The 20264-nt window shown below is 48.8% G+C and overlaps 1 protein-coding gene across 1 annotated transcript in view; it reads right to left on the bottom strand.

Annotated features, from left to right (window-relative positions):
- Window positions 1-852: 852 nt before the first annotated feature.
- EPS8L2 (EPS8 signaling adaptor L2) overlaps window positions 853-20264 on the bottom strand; it is a gene marked incomplete at both ends in the record, with an annotated part of 38725 nt that continues 19313 nt past the window's right edge. Inside the window, 17 exons of the mRNA XM_080620023.1 lie at window positions 853-924; window positions 1240-1372; window positions 2352-2535; window positions 5411-5552; window positions 7003-7110; window positions 8265-8376; window positions 12145-12260; window positions 12966-13092; window positions 13263-13411; window positions 14114-14188; window positions 14856-14944; window positions 15305-15431; window positions 15872-15951; window positions 17228-17367; window positions 17767-17846; window positions 17979-18128; window positions 18995-19156. Coding sequence (XP_080476149.1) covers window positions 853-924; window positions 1240-1372; window positions 2352-2535; window positions 5411-5552; window positions 7003-7110; window positions 8265-8376; window positions 12145-12260; window positions 12966-13092; window positions 13263-13411; window positions 14114-14188; window positions 14856-14944; window positions 15305-15431; window positions 15872-15951; window positions 17228-17367; window positions 17767-17846; window positions 17979-18128; window positions 18995-19156 — 2046 coding nt within the window. The remainder of the gene's footprint in view (window positions 925-1239; window positions 1373-2351; window positions 2536-5410; window positions 5553-7002; window positions 7111-8264; window positions 8377-12144; window positions 12261-12965; window positions 13093-13262; window positions 13412-14113; window positions 14189-14855; window positions 14945-15304; window positions 15432-15871; window positions 15952-17227; window positions 17368-17766; window positions 17847-17978; window positions 18129-18994; window positions 19157-20264) is intronic.

Below are 20264 nucleotides of genomic sequence, written 5' to 3' on the forward strand. Positions count from 1 at the left end.
AGGTTAAAGCCATTCCCCTTGGCCTGTGTCCCTACAGGCCCTAGGGAGGGACTTTTTACAAGAGCTCGAAGGGACAGGACAAGTGGGAATAGCTTTGAAAACTGAAAGAGGGAAGGTTTAGATGAGACATTAGGAAGAAATTCTAATGTCTTCCTACTGCTGAGCTTTAGCTCACCTATTTGCAGATTCAAATCACTTGGATACTGCTCACTGTGTAATGAAAGCCCATTGTCACTGTTTGAAGGCAGTACTAACTGGTGCAGGAAGGAAGCAGCCAGTCTTAGATCCCGAGTGCTGCAATTAATCCAAGACAGGACATGGGGGCACAGAAAGAGGAACAGTAAGTTCTCACAGAGTCTCTGCAGGGCCATGGAGAAGGAAATGCAAAGTGAGGGGGAAAAGACTTATTTCTATGGTCCAGACTACACATTCAGGTTGGCTCATTCCCTGTGTGTGCCGTGCTCTTCCCAAGCCATGCCAGCAAGGGAGGTTAGAGCAGGGACAGCCCTATGAGGAAAGCTTTGTGGGGTGTTTTTAGCTTAAATCCATCCATTGTCTGACATTCAGCCACGTGTGTGAATTCTCTTCTGCTCTGCTGCATGCACATAAAATTTCAGTATAAAATATATAGTTATATAAAAAAAAAATACTCCATGCAATATTAAAACACCTTTCCCAATGGAACATGGTCTTACTGTCTACCCTTCTCACCAGTGTTCATGAAAGTGTCACTCTGATGGCAGTTGCACACTAAGTGCAGCACTGCTGTCCCTCACCTGGAGCAGGGGTCGTTGCTGTCATTCCCTTTTCCTGCACTACTATGACTAAGAGCTCAACTAAAGCAGAGAGAGTTTAATTAGCAGAATCAATCCTTTCCTGGCGGCGCTTCATGATCTCCTGCAGCTCGGACTCACCTCTGCTCTTCTGGAATGGAAACAAAACAGGAAGGTTGAATTGAACTTCAAGCTGTAGTTAAAGTATAGTATTTAAATACTGGAAGAGTAGAACTGTTTTCAAAGGGGTGAGTGATACCAGTGAGAGGGGCAGGTTCATTAGTGGGAAGAGGGTGATGTGGGGCCTTTTGCTTACAAAACTTATCAGCATTTATTGGTTGTGTGGTTTTTGGTTGGTTGTTGAGGGTTTTTAAGTTGTATTTCATGAGATGTGTGTTTAATGGGGTACCTGCCACTGCTGGTACAGGCACCCGTTCAGGCAGAAACTGTCCCAGAAGCTACTTACCTCCAGCTGGTTTTTCTCCACAGTGATTTTACTGTAGACTCTGTTGCCCTCATCACCACACACCTTCTTCAGCTCCTCCCTGTTGAGGGAGAAGAGCTGGGCTCCAGTGAGGATCCCAAGGTGTTCCACTGTCCTGGGAAGACACAAAGTGAGATGGTAGTTGTGTTACACATGGCCTCCTGCCAAAGGTGAGGAGTCAGAGATCAAAGGAATTGGAGCAGATGATGTGCAGCTCCTACACCAGAAGCTTATCACACAGAAGGCCCTGGGGCTGTGCCAGGGTGGCAGCTGTTGGGTAACCCAAGCTCTTGGCAGGGATGACAGGACATCAAGCCATGAAGAGTGGGTGAAGCCACGTGTCACCCTGGCACCCACTGTGTACCCAGCCCACGGGCATTGCAGTGATTTCACTCCAGCCACAGCGTGTTTGGGGAGCAATCCTGGAGCTCCTCTTGGCTCTCTGTGCAAAGTGTAGGTTGCAGCTCCTAACCCTTGACCATGCACAGCTTTTTGGTCCTCTGCTGGTGGCTGAGGAGGGTCTGGCTCTTCCTCTCTAGGACAGCTTAGAATCCCAGAGTAGTTTGGGTTGGAAGGGACCTTAAAGCTCGTTCAGTTCCAACCCCTATGCCATGGGCAGGGACACCTTCCACTAGAGCAGCTTCTCCAGAAACAGGCAGTCACCTGGAACTGGCACTTCAGGCCATGTGCTTAGTTACTTCATCAGTTATTTCTCTCTAAGCTCAGCACTCTGAACTGGGTAACTGGGACCAGACAAGCACCAGTGGCAGGATGTTGTGCAGTGCTGGGCTGTGAGTTGGGGGAATAAGCAAGACCATTCCTTTATTTAGCTGCACATTAGGTCTTTTGCTACACTGCAAGGCAAGGTTTACTTGATAGTGTAGAAGGAAGAAAGGGAGTAAGTTTGTGCTCTGAATTGAATATGATATATTAAATATACCCTGGATTTAATATGCTTGAAATCTAATTTGCAACACAGACTCTGTAAGTAAATATGAGTGACTTCTAAACCAGCTGGAACGTTGCAAGCTGCCTCCCCCACACCTTTCTACATGAAGGACCAGCATTTCATAGAGCAGTAAACTGGATCTTACTCTTTGCTGAATGACTTTGCCTCCAGCCAAGCTTTGACTTCTTCAGTGCTGGACTCGAAGGTGAGGGGCACAAAAACCTGCTGAGGCTTTTCCACTTTGAAAATCCGATGAGGAGGCTGAATTTTGTTGTTTGTGATCTTCTTTAGCAGCTCGTCGTTCAGCTCGTCCATTTGATGAATCAGTTCTGGGGAAACAAGGCACAAGGTAGAGAGTTAGGGAAGGAAATGAAGTGTGCAGTCAGAAATCCTATGAAATCCATGTGTTTGTGGGGAGACTGTGAGAAAGAGCAGAATGTGGCTCAGCATTTTTATTAACTCTCTAGATACACCAAAGGAAAGTGCTTACTTTCGTGATTTAGCTGTAAAGAACAGGCTTAAGTGCTTTGTTAGAGCAATAGGTTGAGCAATGACATTCTGACCTTCGAACTTCCATCAGGAGCAAATGTGTAAAGGAGCTCACTACAGTTTTGGAGGCTGACAGGCTGAGGGAGCATCCTGTGGGAATCTGCCCTTCCCTCCCAAGCCAACGCTCTCAACTTCCTTCAGCTTTTGGAACCTCACTTTCTTTTTGGGAGAAGCTTAGATTTCTGCAATTCTTCTCCAGAGTGATGGAGAGGAGAAATCACCAAATAACAGCCGAGTGCTCACTGTTCACACAGTGATCACTGAGGCTAAAAAGCTGCTGAAGGGCTTCTGCAGGATAACTGTCTGAGATTTTGGCCTCATTGCTTCAGCTTCATCCATTATGGTGATTGGAGAGTCTTGGAACAAGTGCTCCTGCTCCTGGGAGACATTAAATCCCTGGTTCTGCTGTTAACCAGCATCAATATCACTGTATAATTTCTAGAGGAAGGTGTATTCTCTGTCCGGGTACACACAAGCATACTCTGAGCTGTCTTATTTAGTGAGCACATAGCTAAGTGGAGATTGCTCTGGTGTGCAAGAGGAGAGCTCACATCTGCAGAGGCATTTGCTTTTAGCCAACAGAACTACACCACCAACCAATCTGCCTAGATAGTTCTTGGTCAAAAACACTTGTTGGGTGTTGTATTTGGCAACATAATAGGAAGACGCTTTGATAAGAACACATTCCTTTTAGTTTTGTGACTGGTGTCTGTCCTGGGTGCTGGGAAAGATCCATATTTTCACCTGTTTTCATAGAATCCCAGACTGGTTTGGGTTTGAAGGGGCCTTAAAGCTCATCCAGTTCCTGCCCTCTGCCATGGGCAGGGACACCTTCCACTAGAGCAGCTTGCTCTAGTAGGTTGTATATTTTACATATATACAGATTTATATTGGAGCTGACCTTGTTTCTCCTGTTGCTAACTTCTCCTGTTCATCACCTCATTCAAAAGACATAAACCCACCACACCAACCAGCACAAGTTTGCTCAAGGGTGTAAACCTGATCTGACAGTGTCTTTGCTCCCACTGGTGCTGTAAAGTGGTGATAAGGGAGAGGATCCCTTTCCCTGATGCCTGGTGTTGCTGTTGTGGTTTTGCTTTAGTTTGTCATCTTCCTCTTTATGAGTTACTTTGTTCCCTTCAGGCTATTGAAATAAGGAAATTGCCCTGCAAACTTAGCAGCAGGAGGGGGAAAAGCCGCATGAGACAGCAGAGGTCAGGGAGGCCCCACAACCTGCTTCTGGGAATGAGGTTCCCATTTTTCCTGCCGCTCAGTGGCCACGTATTTTCTTCCTGTTGCCCTTCACTGTTGCCTGATGTGGAAGGCCAATTCTGTGAGTACCTTCAATTTGAATGTTGGGTTTGAGCCCTGCTCCTTCTACTTTTCAGTCTTCTGATACTTGTAATGAGGAATCCACTAATTCCATTCCTCAGAGCTCCACCTTTTGCTGTGCAGCTAAACAGAAGCGGCAGGAAGCATGAGCTGGGAGTGAGCAGTACACTCGGCCAGTGTCACTTTTTCCATGAACTCCTAAAGACTGTGGAGATTAACTCAGTGTTATTAATAGGTACGTGTCTGTGATGCTCATGTTGTGGGGCTTTCCATCATCCCAAAACAGCTTTGACTTGCAGGAGTCCACAGCAGTTAAACAAAGGATGAATCCTGATTGCGGCCTTGGGGAAACAGCTTGCTATGTGTGTAGAGAGGGTGTGATGGTGGTGAGGGCAGCAAGTCTCCTGGTTTCCTCATGCTCTGTGACTCCACGCATCATGCACAGGGTGAGGGAGTGATGTCAATCTGGTACATGGCAGATCTGCTGCCAGGGGTTCACTGGAACCACAGGAAGGAACAGGCCAGGCGGGTGCTGCATGTGACAGGAGACAGGAGCAAAGGAATCCAGAGAAGGGGATGACCTGGATGTGTGTGTTTGTTCAGCCACACTGTAATGTTTTGGTGGGAAAGGCAACTCTCCCTAGGAGGAGGGCCAAGCTGGAAGGAGGGTTAAGGTGCTTGTCTCAGGCTGCCTGAGAGCCTGTGAGGCCGCAGGACTGCTCTGTTGGCTGTTGTACAACCTGGAATCTCCTCCAAAGCCACTGCTGGCCTAATGCTTATCACTAAAAGCTGCAGGCACTCCTTGTGCAGAGCCTTATGAGAGGGAACACACTTGGGTAGGTCTGGTTACACATTCACAGTGACCAAAGTAGTGATCAGACTACGGTAAAAGCGAAGCAAGAAAGAAAACCACTGGGACTGAGAATGAGCAAAACCAAAAGCATGTGCTCACAGAGACTTTTCAACTAAGCCCCAAAATGCCACAGTGCCATGTTCTCTGGCTGCCTGAGGCTGCTGTGTGACATGTGGAAGCTGCCTGATGCTGGGAGCATGGTGAGGGACACACAGAATCCCAGAGTGGTTTATATTGCAAAGGACCTTGAAGCTCCTCCAGCTCCAACCCCTGCCACGGGCAGGGACCCCTTCCACTGGAGCAGCTTGCTCCAAGCCCCTGTGTCCAACCTGGCCTTGAACACTGCCAGGGATGGGGCAGCCACAGCTTCTCTGGGCACCCTGTGCCAGCGCCTCAGCACCCTCACAGGCAAGAACTTGTGCCTTAGATACACCCTAAATGCCCCGTTTCAGTCTGAAGCTGTTACATACGTTCTTTGGCGTCCTGGGGAGAGTTACGGGATAACATTTCACTTCCCCATTTATCCCCAGCATAGCTGGCAGGCAGCTTGTGAGTTGGGCTGGATGGTCCATATCCTCTGGGGCTCAGGTCTCCTTTGTACCTCTGGTTGGACTGGGTGATAAGAAAGGGAAAAAAAAGGACGTGTAAGTTCTTTTATGGCCGTTTTTCATGTTCTTGAACTTTTTGCCTCCCACCCACAATTGCAAATAGAGGAATAAATCACTGTGCTCTCTCTGTGCTGATCCAGGGCCACTCACCTGAGGCTGGTGGGACTCAGGTGGAGCTGCATGGAAGAAGTTCGTTTCTGTGGCCTCACAGAACCCAAAGCAAAGGCTGGAGGCTGTGAGAAGGCATTTGCACCCCCAGAAAACATGTCAAACATGTCACACTTGTTACACCATTCTCTGCTTGCTTACTATGCTGTAGATGGCTATGCTCACACATGCGACTTGGCCCTTTAGCCTTTTGCTGTGCAGAAATCACTGCTCACAGGGCTTCCTTGGGGATGGAGAGCACGGGAAGCAAATGATTTTCATATGAAAGCAAGCAGAAAGCCCATGTGAAGCTAAAGCATCACTGCTCTGGTGACTGATGTGAAGTGACACCACTGCCAAGTGCCTGGAGCAGTTTGGAAAGAGTTTCTTGACATTTTGATTGAACTAACAGAGCTTTTACCCACAGGCCTGCTGCAGCACCTTATGCTTTGCCCAAGCTGGGAAATACAAAGGGGGGAAGCAATTCCATGTTTCCTTAGGGCATTTTGAGCTCTCCAGCTCATTTTTGCAATGCAAAATGCTTGAGAGCAGTATTCACTTAATACTCATATAGATGGTATTTCCATCTGCCTCCACTCCAGTAACTTGTTCCTGCTACTGAACTGAGCTGGATGAGGGAATTGTCTGTCTTTAATTCAACTTCCAATAACATTTTCAGCATTTTCATGGCAGAATTAGCCTTTATGGCTGTTTTATGGCTGTTTATGGTCTTCATCATGTTCACAGCCCAGCCCTGAGAGCAGCAGGGTTCTACAACAGGGGAGGGGGTAAACCATAGACTGAGAAGGACACGGGTTTGGGAGGAAGGCACTGGCCAAAGGTGGAACTCTCAGAAGCTGCTGTATCCAGCATCTGTTTGATGACACCTCAGTGTGAGACATCTCCTGCTGGGGTGACAAGCCAGGGTGCTAGGTTGGGGTAGTTGTCCCTTCCATTCAGGGTCATTCTTCATAGCAGACTGCTTCTGTAGCACAGGGCTCAGCCTTCCCCTGTCCCATGACCCTGCCTGTCAGTGCTTGGCATCTTGGAGCAGGAGGAAAGCATGAGGCTGCTGCATGGGTGGGAAGGAAAGCCCTGATTTTGAGGAGGCAATGGTTGCAAAATGTGAGAGCTTTATCATAGGAGACTCAGGAATCTCCAGCATCCTGGTTCATCTGCGTGTGAGGGTTCATCTCAACCTGTGCACAGCATCCTAAGAATTCCAGGGAGGTCTAATTACAAGGTTATCTCAGAGGCTGGTTGTGGTCTGCAGCTGGGTACCAGTTAAACATCACCTGAGCACAGACCTGTTCAAGCTCATCCAGTTTCACCACATCCAGGATGTTGTAAGGGACATATCCAGCCTGCCCGCTCCGGTTGAGCAGCTTCCACCACTGCTTATTGTCCTCCAACACCTGGGAGAGGGGGAAGAGTAAACTGGTTAGTGAGGACATCAGATTCCTGCGTACATAAAAGGCATAAAGTGGGAATAAAGGACACAGTAACGTGAAGCTGGCAGAATAACAACACTGAGGCCAGAAGCTGGCAAATGGGTATTGCACTCATTTGTAGTTCAGGATTGAAGCCTTTCCTGAAAAGCATCAGAACTTACCCTGATGATGAACAGGAGAGCATCTCTGGGGGGGAAACAGACTGGGGAGCTCAAGAACTCATTTTTCGTAGAATCCTAGAGTGGTTTGTGTTGGAAAGGACCTTAAAGCTCATCCAGTCCCAACCCCTGCCACGGGCAGGGACCCCTTCCACTAGAGCAGCTTGCTCCAAGCCCCTGTGTCCAACCTGGCCTTGAACACTGCCAGGGATGGGGCAGCCACAGCTTCTCTGGGCACCCTGGGCCAGCGCCTCAGCACCCTCACAGGGAAGAGCTTCTGCCTAAGAGCTCATCTCAGTCTCCCCTCTGGCAGGTTCAAGCCATTCCCCTTGGCCTGTCCCTACAGGCCCTTGTCCCAAGCCCCTCTCCAGGTTTCCTGGAGCCCCTTTAGGCACTGGAGCTGCTCTGAGGTCTCCCCTTCAGGAGCCTTCTCTTCTCCAGGCTGACCCAGCCCAGCTCTCTCAGCCTGGCTCCAGAATGATTTTTAATGTATTTTATTAAGTAATCTTCTCAGAATGGATGAGCTTTGCTGGCAATTCCTCATTCTATCCATTTTTGAACAGAGTTTTGAATAGAAGTCTTTGTGTCAAGTCAGATGTGGTACAGTTGGTGTGTAGACCAAGTCACCCCCTACATTCTCCAGCTGCCAGCAGTGTTGGGATAGGAGAAAGGTTATGAAAAAGGATGTTTTCATAGAAAATAATTCCTTTGGGAGGGCAGAGTGGTCATAATGAACCAGAAGGTGAGTGAGGATCATACTACAGTGACTTGTTTTCCTTCCTCCTGTGACTGACATGTCCCAGCTTAGCAATGACCCAGTGCTCAGCCGGCCTGCTCCAGCTCAGAGGTAAAGCTTAGACCTGACCAAACTTCATGTTACTGCTCAGAAACACCAAGGAAAGATGTTCCTGTTCCTGCCAAGGGGATGAGGGCACAGTTTTCCTCAGCCCACTGACATACCTCCAGGATTTCATCCTTCAGCACTGAGAGTTCGTTGGCATTTCGTGCGGTGAAATCATAGCGGATTTTGGCATATCTCTTTGGTGGAGCCATTCCCTGTGCCTCAAAATTCCTGCCGGAGGGAAAACATGGAGGTTGAATGGAGAGCCACCTAATCCCTGAAGCAATGGAGGTTCACTGGTGGAGTGATGATTGTGCAAGGCAGGTAGTGTCAGCTGTGTTTGTGTTAGAAGGGGGCAATGTCCCTTTCTCCTCTATTCTGAGGATGATTTTCACACCTTATTTTAGTGAAACATCCCATGTTTGGTAACAAACACACACACAAACACACCCCCCAAGCTGTAGGGCTGTTTGTTAGTGGCCTTATTAAAGGGAACTATGAGGCTGCTGCTTTCAGGGTGCAAGAAAAGCCTTCTCCCATCAGCTGCTGCCTTGCAAGGACTGGGGAGACTGGGAAAGCACAAACATGTTCTGATTGCACCTCCTGAGAGCAATCAAGTAGAAAACTCTCCCATCCTAAGTGGAAACAACTGCTCCATATGATAGAGAGGGGAGAAACAGGCCCCAGTGCTGGGGGAAGTGGTGTTGGGAATAAATACGGGTAGAACTGACTGGAAACCTGTGTTTTTCATCAGGCAACACTGAGCTACTGACACAGAATCTGCAGCTTCCAAGGAAAAGTGAGTTTGAATGTTTCTATTCTAAGATTCATTGTGGGGTAGGGAAGAGGAATGTGTCTGAATATGTTGCTTGGGAATTCTTGACACAAGAATATGTGGCTTTTAACACTGAACTGACTTTTCATGTGGGAAGAGACAAAATAAATATGGTAGATTGGAAAACCTGCTGGAAAAGTGGAATGAAAGGTTCCCTTTGAGCTAAACTGAGCTGGTTTCTTTTATCCCATGGGTTTTGCCTGGCTTAGGAAAAATCGCAGATCTCACCTTTTCCTTCTCCGACTTTATAATCCCAGAAAGGTTTGCAGTATGGAAAATTTCCCTTGCCTTGTGTAAGGAGCAGGGAGGAGCTATTTTAATGCACCTTTTATGGAGCTTTCTGCTTCTGACTTGTAATCTGCATAGCTACCACCTGCTGCAGGAGGTCCCTGGGTGCTGTGTTCACGGTGGGCTCAGCAGCATGGGGCCAGGTTCTCCTCTGGTTTGTGTTCTGTGTGACTCAGTGAAGGCAGTGCTGTGGGGTTTAACCTGGTGGTTTTCTGTGGTCAGTGATTTTAAATCCGTGAGCTGTGGAAACTCTGGACTGTTCCTGAGGCACCTGTAAAACCTGACTTTGAAAAGCAAGCCCATCATGCTTTCAGTTCTTTTTACTGTCTTCATTAGGTGGCTTTTGGTGGTGTGATTAAGGTTGAAAACATTGCTTCAGTGGTTTGGTATCACGCCTGTGGCTGTAGTTTGATTTGGGACAGCTCTTGGTCTAGTTACAGCCGTGTGCAATGCATAAGGTGTGAGTCTGCAGTGGAGGAGCAGCCTTTCAGAGAGGCTGAATCCATCAGTCAGGAATGGGAGTAGTGGCCTTACCCTGAAGGTGGGGAGGGGGAGGCTGGAATTCCATCTCTTGTAGGATTCCAGAGGTGAGCACTAAGGAGTTTGAAGCTACTGTGTACTTTGCAGGCATCTGGATTTTACACAAGTGACCTTTGCTGACGGTTGTAATGTTGCTTGGGGCTTTCATGACACTTCTTTGCAGCTAAAATCTCTGGTGTAAACAGGTATTAAGTACCGTGCATGGCTATTATTGCTAATACAGGGGCTCTGGGTTGGCAAACTACTTCAGTGCACTCTGAAAGAAGCATGAGTAGAGCAGGAAATGCGTCTGTCCCAGCTGTGATTGTGGCAAACATCTGGACACACCTGGCTGAGGTTTGCTCTGGGCTGAAAGAGGTGTAAAAGCACTTTCTCAATTGTAGCATCTCCTTCAGTGCCTTTGACTTCGATGGTTTCTTCCTTAAATGCTATCCATAAGGAACTCTTGGTGTGTCAGTCTGAAAAGCAGGTAGAAAGCTACAACACCTACCCCAGGAGAAGAGAGATACTCATCTACTCCTCCACAAGCCCACACTGTAGTTAGACTGGGTGGTGTCTCAGGGAGATGGTCACCTTGGGAAGAGGCACAGTGCTAAGTTGTATATGGGACTCAAACTACTGTTTATAGTGCTGAGGCTAACAGATGAAAACGTTTCCTCACGTGCATTGACTGCCAGTTACTAAAGACAACCTTAAGTCATAGAACCACAGAGCAGTTTGGGTTGGAAGGGGCCTTAAAACTCCTCCAGCTACAACCCCTGCCACGGGCAGGGACCCCTTCCACTGGAGCAGCTTGCTCCAAGCCCCTGTGTCCAACCTGGCCTTGAACACTGCCAGGGATGGGGCAGCCACAGCTTCTCTGGGCACCCTGTGCCAGCGCCTCAGCACCCTCACAGGGAAGAGCTTCTGCCTAAGAGCTCATCTCAGTCTCCCCTCTGGCAGGTTATGTTCTCATGTAAACTGAGTTCTCTTTATTTTCCATAACCTCCCTGAGAAACATGGAATTGGAGAGGAGAACTTGTTACCATAATTTTTTCCCTACTCAATGCTGTGTCTGTACTGTTTTATGGTCTCACCAGGACCTTTGATGGGGTGAATGAGAAGAGTAAGTTATTTTGCTGATATAGTTGAACTTAAGGTATTTTGCTGCCAGTTTGAGCTTTGTTGTAGTAGTTGAACTTACAAATCTTTTGCATTAGAACCCATGAAAACCAGTCTCGTTGAAGGTTTTCTCCCAGTTTAGGGCTGGCCATAGAAAAGTTCATGGCTGAGGGCTTTGCTGGGTCTGACCTGCCAGTCTTTGAGGAGCTGAAGTCGATAACGTCATGTCAAATCACTGCACAGTGGAGTGTGTGGCAAAGGATTCGTTTTGGGAAGAGTTGGTTGGAACTTGGATCTTGTGAAATCTCAAGGGCTTGAGCTCATGTAAATAGGTGAAACCCTTAAAGCTTTGAACCAAAAGCTTTGGTTTTATACAGATTTTATACCACTGACTAATTGGTAATGGAAAACTGGCAGTAGGGCAGAGTATCTATTAGATCATAAAGGAGCAGCCTTTTCACTGGGAAAAGGCTTGAGGCAAAGGGGTGGCCTGCTTGGTTCTACATTGGGAACTGAACTTCCCCAGACTCCTGAAGAAAGGGGAGGGGGTTTTACCCACTTTCTGGATTTATCTCATTAGAAAGAGTTGTCTGAAACCAGCAACCTGCCAGTCTCCTGATGGAGAGGTGGGCAAGACTGGGAACACTCATGCTTTGTTCAGCTTCTAATAAATGTGCTTCCCTTTGGCTGTGTCTCAAAGCAAAAGAAGGAGCTGCTGCCTCCAGAGAACCAAACTGGTGCTTCCTCAGCTGAAATGTTTTCCGTGCAGGTCAGGCTGCACTTCCGAACGCTGGAAAGCTCTCATGTGCCTTAGTACAGCTTCTTCCTATGAGCAGGTTCCTTCTCTGCAAGCTGTTGTGGCTTTGGGATGGTTGGACGAATGGATGCTAACTCCTCTTAAGGCATGGAGAACAGAAGCACAGTGTCTTTAGCACATGATCCGTAATATCACTTTGGTGGGCTGATGTTATGAAACAAGACTTACTGATTGACTGAGGTCTATATTTTCACCTCTTGTGGTGGAAATCACATGTAACTCATTTCCCACCAGCAGACCTACTGCTGATTAACTGGTTCATGTGAGTAACCTTTGAGTTCCCTGATCTGGTTATCAAGTCTGCATTAATAATAGCAGGGTGTTACCTACCACATGCAAAAGCATCCTGGTGTTGTGATAGGTTGTGGTGTGCGTTTATGAGGTTGCAGGTGGGAGCTGGGTGGTGCTGGTACAGTACCTATTTACATGCTGAGTTACATTCTGCTTGAAGGCATCCACAGCCTGGCTCTGCTCAGTGCTCTGGCCACGCTTGAGAGAGGAGTTCCGGTAAGGATATCCATTGGCTGATGAGAGCTGGGAAGGCAAAAATGGAGCCAATGTTACCAGAGAGGGGAAAGATGTATTAGAGAAAAGGAGAGTGAGAGATGAATTGTGGCCTGGAAGCTTTTGATCATGATGAGGTGAACACCAAAGAAATGTTCTTCAGGCAAACTTGTATCTGTGGGGCTCAGTTATCATAGAATCCTAGAATGGTTTGGGTTGGAAGGGACCTTAAAGCTCCTCCAGCTACAACCCCTGCTATGGGTGTGACATCTTCCACTAGAGCAGCTTGCTCCAAGCCCCTGTGTCCAACCTGGCCTTGAACACTGCCAGGGATGGGGCAGCCACAGCTTCTCTGGGCACCCTGGGCCAGCGCCTCAGCACCCTCACAGGGAAGAGCTTCTGCCTAAGAGCTCATCTCAGTCTCCCCTCTGGCAGGTTAAAGCCATTCCCCTTGGCCTGTCCCTACAGGCCCTTGGCCAAAGCCCCTCTCTGGATATAGTGTAGGTCCCCTTTAGGTACTGGAAGATACTATGGTGTAGTACCTCATTTCCTGTCATCAGGAGGAGAAGCTGACCATTGCTGCCCTTCTCTGGCCTTATTTTCTTTCTTATTTAACTGGAGTGACCAGATCCCAACTGCTTGTCATTTCCCACCACAAACTCCACAGCCCCACCTCTCACTCTGATAAAGGGGGAGGCAGAGAGAAGGGCAGACTACCAGGGGCATGAGACCAACCTCCTCTTGCAAGTGTCCGATGTCTATTTCCCAGGGAGCTCCACGGAAGATTTCCACGGGTGGTTCCCAGCCATTGCGGAATTTGGGGATGTAGGTGGGAATGTTTGCTTCCCGCGGCCATTCGGCTCTAGGACACGAAGCAGGGAATACGTGATGAGATCCATGTCTCTGAAAGCACGTCAGGGAGGAGCACTGGGGACGTCGGGGGTTCCCTGACCCCCTGCTATGGCTGTAACGTCAAGCACTCCCCCTGCTTTTCTCTTGGGGACCCTGGTGGGGCAGCAGCTCTCTCTTCACCTGGATCTGGTCCACGTCTCTCCCAGGGAGTCCCAGAGGTTTATCTCCTTTGGTGTGAGGTGTCCTCGGAGGAAATCTGTGGCGTCTTTGGAAAGAAGTGGGCTGATGACAGACCTGGCGAGGTCGGGGCCACCACAGCTACTGATGATCTGGATCGCACACAAACAGGAGGGGTTTGGTAGGAAATGTTCAAGATATCAAACCAGAACACACACAGAGGAACAGGAATCACAGACACGAGAATCAGTGGCTCTGGTGCTTTGAAGTCTCTGTGTCAGCCCACTCCAAAGGACCAGGCTAATTCACACTAGACTTGTGCTTCCAAAGTTCTCCTCTTTGCCTTCATCTGTAAGGGGGAGGTTTCACAACACACGTGGACTATGTTACTGGTTTGCTGTCACCTAAAAGAGACACTGCATTCCCTCAGTGTCCCCTTATTGTCCTCACACTGCACTGAGAGTGCTTGACTTTATTAAGAAAAAGCAAATTAACAGTTCCTATGTTCCCCAAGCTATAAAATGAAAACCAGAGGACAAGCCTTCATGCTGAGGGGTGGCCTGAGTCCTCTTGGCAGCAGCTGATCCCTAGATCATCTCAGTTATCTCGGGAATCACAGAACCAACCAGGTTGGGAAAGCCCTTCAAGCTCATCCAGTCCAACCACTGCCCAGCACTGCCAAGGCCACCCCTAACCCATGGCACTGAGGCCTCGTCTACAGAGTGTGTGAACACTTGCAGGGCCGGTGCCTGCAGCCCTGCCCTGGGCAGCCTGTTCCAATGCCTGAGCACCCTCTGGGGAAGGAGTTGTCCATTCAAAGCAAGTCCACAGTGAAACCAGTGAATGAAGTTTACCAGTTCCAGTGGCCCAAATAGGAAGTGCACCAGCTCTGAGGCACTGGGGTTCTGGATATGCTTCCTTAGCTTGGCCTGGAAAGGGAAAGGAAACCCAGTTTAACTCCAACCTGCTTCTCTTTTCTGTCACATGGACGGATTGCTGCTGTTTGCTGTAGTTAATAACAGCCTGAGAAGTAAAGGAACTTTCAATGGTGCACCTGAAATCAGGGCAGACGAATGAGTGGGAATCATCCAGTTTTAATTGTAGAGAGTGCTAAAGCTTAGGAGCGGCGAGGTACCTACTGTGTTAAAATCAGTCCTTTCGGAGCTATTTTATAGAATCCCAGACTGGTTTGGGTTGAAAGGAGCTTAAAGCTCCTCTGGTCCCAACCCCCTGCCATGGGCAGGGACACCTTGCACTAGAGCAGCTTGCTCCAAGCCCCTGTGTCCAGCCTGGCCTTGAACACCCACAGCTTTACAAATGCTTTGAGGCAGGGCTGTGTCTGTGAAGGGATCCAGGCAGTACAGGGCATCCTCTGCCTGCTCAGTCCCATCCTGGATGTTATGTTTCTAGTTTCAGTCTCACAACTTGGCCTAAGAACCCTGCACAAGATGTGTTCTGGATGCTGAAGGGTCTGGAATTCACACCTTTGTCCCTTCGTAGTGTTTTTAGTTCAATTTTCACTTTAAATGCTTGCTATATGATATATGGGGGAAAGCCCTGTCACTGCATGGGATGAAAACACCCTCTGTGTCTTACCAAGAGGTTAAAAGCCAGTTTGGTTTTCTGGAAGCAGTCAATGAACTCGGCCTCACTTGGGGGTCTTGCTCGAAGAGTCAGCACACCCTCTGCATGAGGAGGGAGAGAGAAGGACACTGTCATTAGAGCGTCCCTGTTCAGGAAGGATTCACCTTGCTGGCATGCAGAAGACATGGCAGTAATGGGTGCTGAGACGAGAATTACTGTAAGTCAAGGGTCCAGGAAAAGTTAGAAGTATTTCTGTGTGCTGGAGGCTTCCCCAGGCTCTGTGTGTTCTGTGAGAACTGTGGACCTTAAAGCTCCTCCAGTTCCAGCCCCCTGCCATGGGCAGGGACACCTTCCACTAGAGCAGGTTGCATCAAGCCCCTGTGTCCAGCCTGGCCTTGAACACTGCCAGGCTGTTCATCCATGCCCCTGTGCTCCCTGTTTCTTCCAGCTGCTGCATGTACCTGCTGGCCCTTTCTTCTTGTTCTTCTTCCCTTTCTTCCTCTGGTTGAGCTGCCTGAACGCCTCTGCAGCCTTCTGAAGCCTGGCGACAAACACCTCAATGTCATCCAGAGTGCAGTTCAGGATTTGCTGTGAGGACACAAATGCAACAAAGCAAAGTGAATCCCTGAGTGTGCTGCTCTGCTCCTGCCTCACTTCCTGCAGGAATGCGCAGGAACAGGGAATCCAGGCATGGGATTAAGCTGAATTCATCACTTCCCAAACACAAAGCTGTGCCTCGTGCTGTACTTATCAATGTGACAAGTGACCCCTGCTAATGGATGGCTGGAAAACAACCCCAAGACCAGGCTGTGGGCTGGGGAGGAGCAGAGCTGAAATCAGCAGAGCTGCCTGGGGTCAAAGGGAATTGTAACCAACCCAGCAATGGAGCTTTGCTTTGGTCACCTTATCTTCATGCACAGTAGATAGCAGTTTGGCAATGACTATGCATTAAATATCTGTTCATAGAAGAGCCCTTTGCTTCCCTCCTCTCTTCTCCCTACTAACCATGCGCCCTTCTTGTTACCCACCGTTTCCTTCTCAATCTTCTGGGCTAGGATGGCTCGGGACTCCTCATGGTCGTGGCAGCCGGAGCCTCGTCGCTCATAGTCTGCACAGAAGGCAGGGAGAGAAAATGTATTTACTCCAAGATTAAAAATGGGCTCCATTAAATACAGGGTAGCCTCTTGTGACATGAATGTGTCAGCTCAGTATAACAGGGTTTGAAAGGGCCAGGCCAGGAGGTGTTGGACAGTGGGATATCAAGTGGGAGACCTGGGGAGGCAGTTCTGGCAAAGGACCACATAAAACTGTATGTCGTCTGTAAGATGAGGTGAACAGTTTTGACAGTTGTGTAGGGAAAGCAATAAGGTGTGTTTCCAAGGAGAAGCAATAATAGAATCAGAATGGTTTGGGTTGGAAGGGACCTTAAAGCTCCTCCAGCTACAACCCCTGCTATGGGTGTGACATCTTCCACTAGAGCAGCTTGCTCCAAGCCCCTGTGTCCAACCTGGCCTTGAACACTGCCAGGGATGGGGCAGCTCTGAAATATAGATCCTACGTTCATTATACAAAAGTGGCCCTGTAATAGGCTCAGTTTGGGAGGCCTGAGCATCTGCTTGGCTTCAGATCCTGTCCTGAGGAAATGAGTGTTTCGTTTCCTCAGCTGGTGTTTGGAGTTTTTTATGGTATCCTGGTTGTGTATGTTCCTTATACCTAGAAACTGATCATAAGAGAAGGTGGTGCAATGGGCAGTGATGAGAGCTTACAGTTTGCTCATCATTTAATCAATCTGAGCTTTTGTCAGAGCAAGAGCTTATTTCTGTTACTTCTTTCTTGAAAGGGAAATACAGGATTTTATCAAGCCAGCTCCAACAGGCTGAAGTCGGGATGCTTTTAGAATAAGATTTAGATCAGCACATGATGGAGGTGAGTCCAGATCTGCAAGTCCACACTCAACTCAGTTTCATACAAACTGCTTTATTTGAGGGTGAAATCTTGGCTCCTGCCAAGAGGCAGGAATTTGCCTTTCTGATTAGGTCTTTTTAAGATCACTGGTGCCTGGTCCAAACTTGATGGCTCAGTTTTCCAAGGAGCTTTCAGTTATTTTGGGAATTTCAGTATCCCAAGTAGTGTTGTTACAAAGAGTTTAAAGGAGCTTTGATTTATTGAGCAGTGGGTGAGCAGAAGATGCCTCCTGTGTTTGCTGTGGCTGATTTCTAGGCATTTATAAAGCACAGTAGAGATGCAACAACATGTTTCGCCTCTGGTATGTCTGTAACACAGTGAAAACCCACCGGGCTTCCCTGTGCTCCAGCAGGACAGGGTGACCACAGGCCATTTTTGGGGGGCTGGGAATCCCACCACTTGCCGAGTGCTTCCAGTACCTGGATCGTGCTGGGAAGGGGGTGCCACCCGGTTCCTGTTCATCGCTGAGCCTCGCCCATCGTGCTGGATCGGGATAGGAGCTGGCCCTTGAGGTGGTGGGAGGATGGATTGTCTCTGCCTGATCTTCTCCTGGTTTGCTCTGCAAAGGGAAGACACAGAAACATCCTGTCACTGCTCGTCATGTCTCTGAGGCTTCTGAAAATGGGTTTGTTTACTCCCAGTTGTATCATAGAATCCCAGACTGGTTTGGGTTGGAAAGGACCTCAAAGCTCCTCCAGCTCCAACCCCTGCCACGGGCAGGGACACCTTCCACTAGAGCAGCTTGCTCCAAGCCCCTGTGTCCAACCTGGCCTTCAACACTGCCAGGGATGGGGCAGCCACAGCTTCTCTGGGCACCCTGTGCCAGCGCCTCAGCACCCTCATAGGGAAGAGCTTCTGCCTAAGAAGAATAGGAAGGAACTTCCTTGGGTTCTTATCAAAGTCAAGAAAATTTGGAAACCGCTTGATCTGCCAGGTTTAAGCATCCCACAATACTCACTTGAGTGTCTGCGGCCGTATCTTCTTCCCATGCTTGTGGTCTGCCAGAGCACTTTCAATGTCCTCATGGACCATCTCCGCCTCAAAGACAAAACAGGGATGTTTTAGGGGCTTTGCTTTGGAAGGGTTTAAGGGCTCTAAGCAGGTGAGGAAGGAAGAGCTGGAACAGAGTCTGTTCTCTTGTTTCACCCCAGCAAGGGGGGCTCTGCTCACCTCCACCTCGTCGCAGTTGAAGAAGTGGATGTCAGGTTTGTGCTGCTCAGAATCCTGGCACACCAGGAGGAGGATGGAGGAATAACGCATCTGGTTCAGCACCGTCTGGCAGTGCTGGACCGTGGGCAGGGGAAAGTCCTCCAGCTCCTCCTGCAAGAGGAAGAGGAAGGGGTCAGGCAATGGGGAAGTACTGAACTGGCGGGGAATGGTCCCATGTATGAGCTCCTAGGATTCCTGTTTGAGGAGAGAGACCTGGCAGAGCTTGTGCTCCTCCACTGTGGTTTGTTGGGCTCTTCAAAGAACATGTGAAGATTTGCAGAGGAGCAGTGGCTTAGGACTGTGCAATAGGAGAGAGGTGAGCTCTTGTTCTCCAGGTTCTCCATATGGGGCCCAGTCTGAGACTTCAAGAGCTTGAGTTTTGCTGCTCACCATCATCTTACTGCTGTGCTCTGCCTGCACACCAGTACACTCGTCATGCATCCCAGCAGTGCATGGGGAGGAAAGAGGCTTTGTGTGAGGGGTGTGCACTCCCACTGTGTCCTTGGATGACCTTGGGCTTATATTCTTTAGTTTCTCATTGCTCAAATCAGGGCAGACTCTCCCACCATCTGGATGCTCTTTCCCTTTGGATTAGGTGTCCTATGCGGGTGTACGTGTATTGCCTGTCAAAACAGGGCACTGCTCTTGGGCAGGTGATCCTGTGTGTTGTTTTAATATATGTAGTATGTCCTTCCCTCTATGCTTATGCCTTATGAGGATCTCTGTGGACCTGTCAGTGCATCACTCTCACAGAAAGCCTGAAGGTATCTTTCACATGGAGTATCTGCACTCTGGAGCTGTGAGTAAATCACCTCACACCTACCTGCCCTTTGAATTAGAGCCAGCCCCTGTTCACTCAGGAGCAGGTTCCGGTAGGGATTCACCCTCATTTGGGCTCCTTGCAAATGTCCCTCTCAGGCAGGATGGGAAGGGAATGGGCTGTACCCCACATGTTGTTCTGTGGGGAGCTCTGGTACCTGGGACTCGCAGTCCAGGAGGCGGATGGACTTGTCATTCACTTGCAGCAGCATCTCCTGTGTCCAGATCTTCTCTTTGGAGTTGAGCAGGATGAGTTTCCGGATGGCATCATCCACCGTCACGATGGACTCACTCTTGTCCATGATGAAGGTGGCCAAGTGCTGGAGTTGGGGGGGGGAAAGAGGGAAAAACAGGTGAAAAAGGCTTGGTGGTGTGTGTGAATCAGTGTGAAACCATCTCTTAAAGGCTTGAACTCCTCTTTGTCTGCTCCCTAGAGCATAGGGAGGAGAGAGTTGCAGCAGAATGTGTATGTTCTGGTGGTTAGCACCCACCTGGCCACAGTGGTGAAAGATCTGAGTGTTGTAATGCAGCACAATATGTTTCACCACCCATATTTATCTCCCTGTATGTCACTTCAGCACCTCTGGCCCCCATCCAGCAGTGCAGGTGCCTTGTAGACAGGAGTTAGTCCTGGTTTGTCTGACACTGACTTGGAAACTTCAATATGGGAGTTGAACTCCACTTGCCAAGCTAAAAGCAGTTGCATTCCATGTGAGGGGAATGCTGGGCAGGGAGGCAGCTGCAGAAGGAAGTGTGTCACATCCCAGTGGTGCGTGTGCCCCCAGCAGTGGGTGAAGGCCACCCCAGAAATCCAGGCTATTTATTTCCCTACTCTCTGATCAGCAGCCAGTGCAGGGAATGCTGCTGTCTCTGCATGGGGGGGAAGGCCCATCTGCCAGCAGAGGGGACCATGAGGCAAGAGAAGCTGGAATTGTGGTAACCAGTTCCCAAGGACTGGAAAGAGCAGAGAAGAGGATAAACACTGCAGAGCATAAGACTCAATCCTGTGTTCATAAAGCAAAGGCATTGGGTGAGGCACTGGCCAAATAACACTCCTGACAGGTATGTGAACTGAAGGCTGAGATTAGCCATGCAATCAGGCCTGAGAAACATGCTCAGGTGTGTTAGTGTGATGGTAAAACAGTGCATGGAAAGGTATTCACAGAGTCAACACTATCTGTGCAGAAGTGACAAACCCTCTGCTTTCTGAGCAGTGCGGGGAAATGGTTTATACCTGGTAACAGCCATTCTTATCTCTTCTATTATCTTAAAGGCAGGTTTACAGGCTATATAAATTCCTCTGGGGTTTACGGTTCAGTTAGATTTCATGGAGGCGAAAGCTACTTGAGTAACTCAGAGTATTTCCTCTTTTCCATTTCCTTCAAATACTGGTGGAATGAGAGGGAGAATCTTTGATTTATCCCCTTA

This window comes from Psittacula echo (genome assembly GCF_963264785.1).
Source record: "Psittacula echo genome assembly, chromosome: 5".
NCBI classification, from domain to species: Eukaryota; Metazoa; Chordata; class Aves; order Psittaciformes; family Psittacidae; genus Psittacula; species Psittacula echo.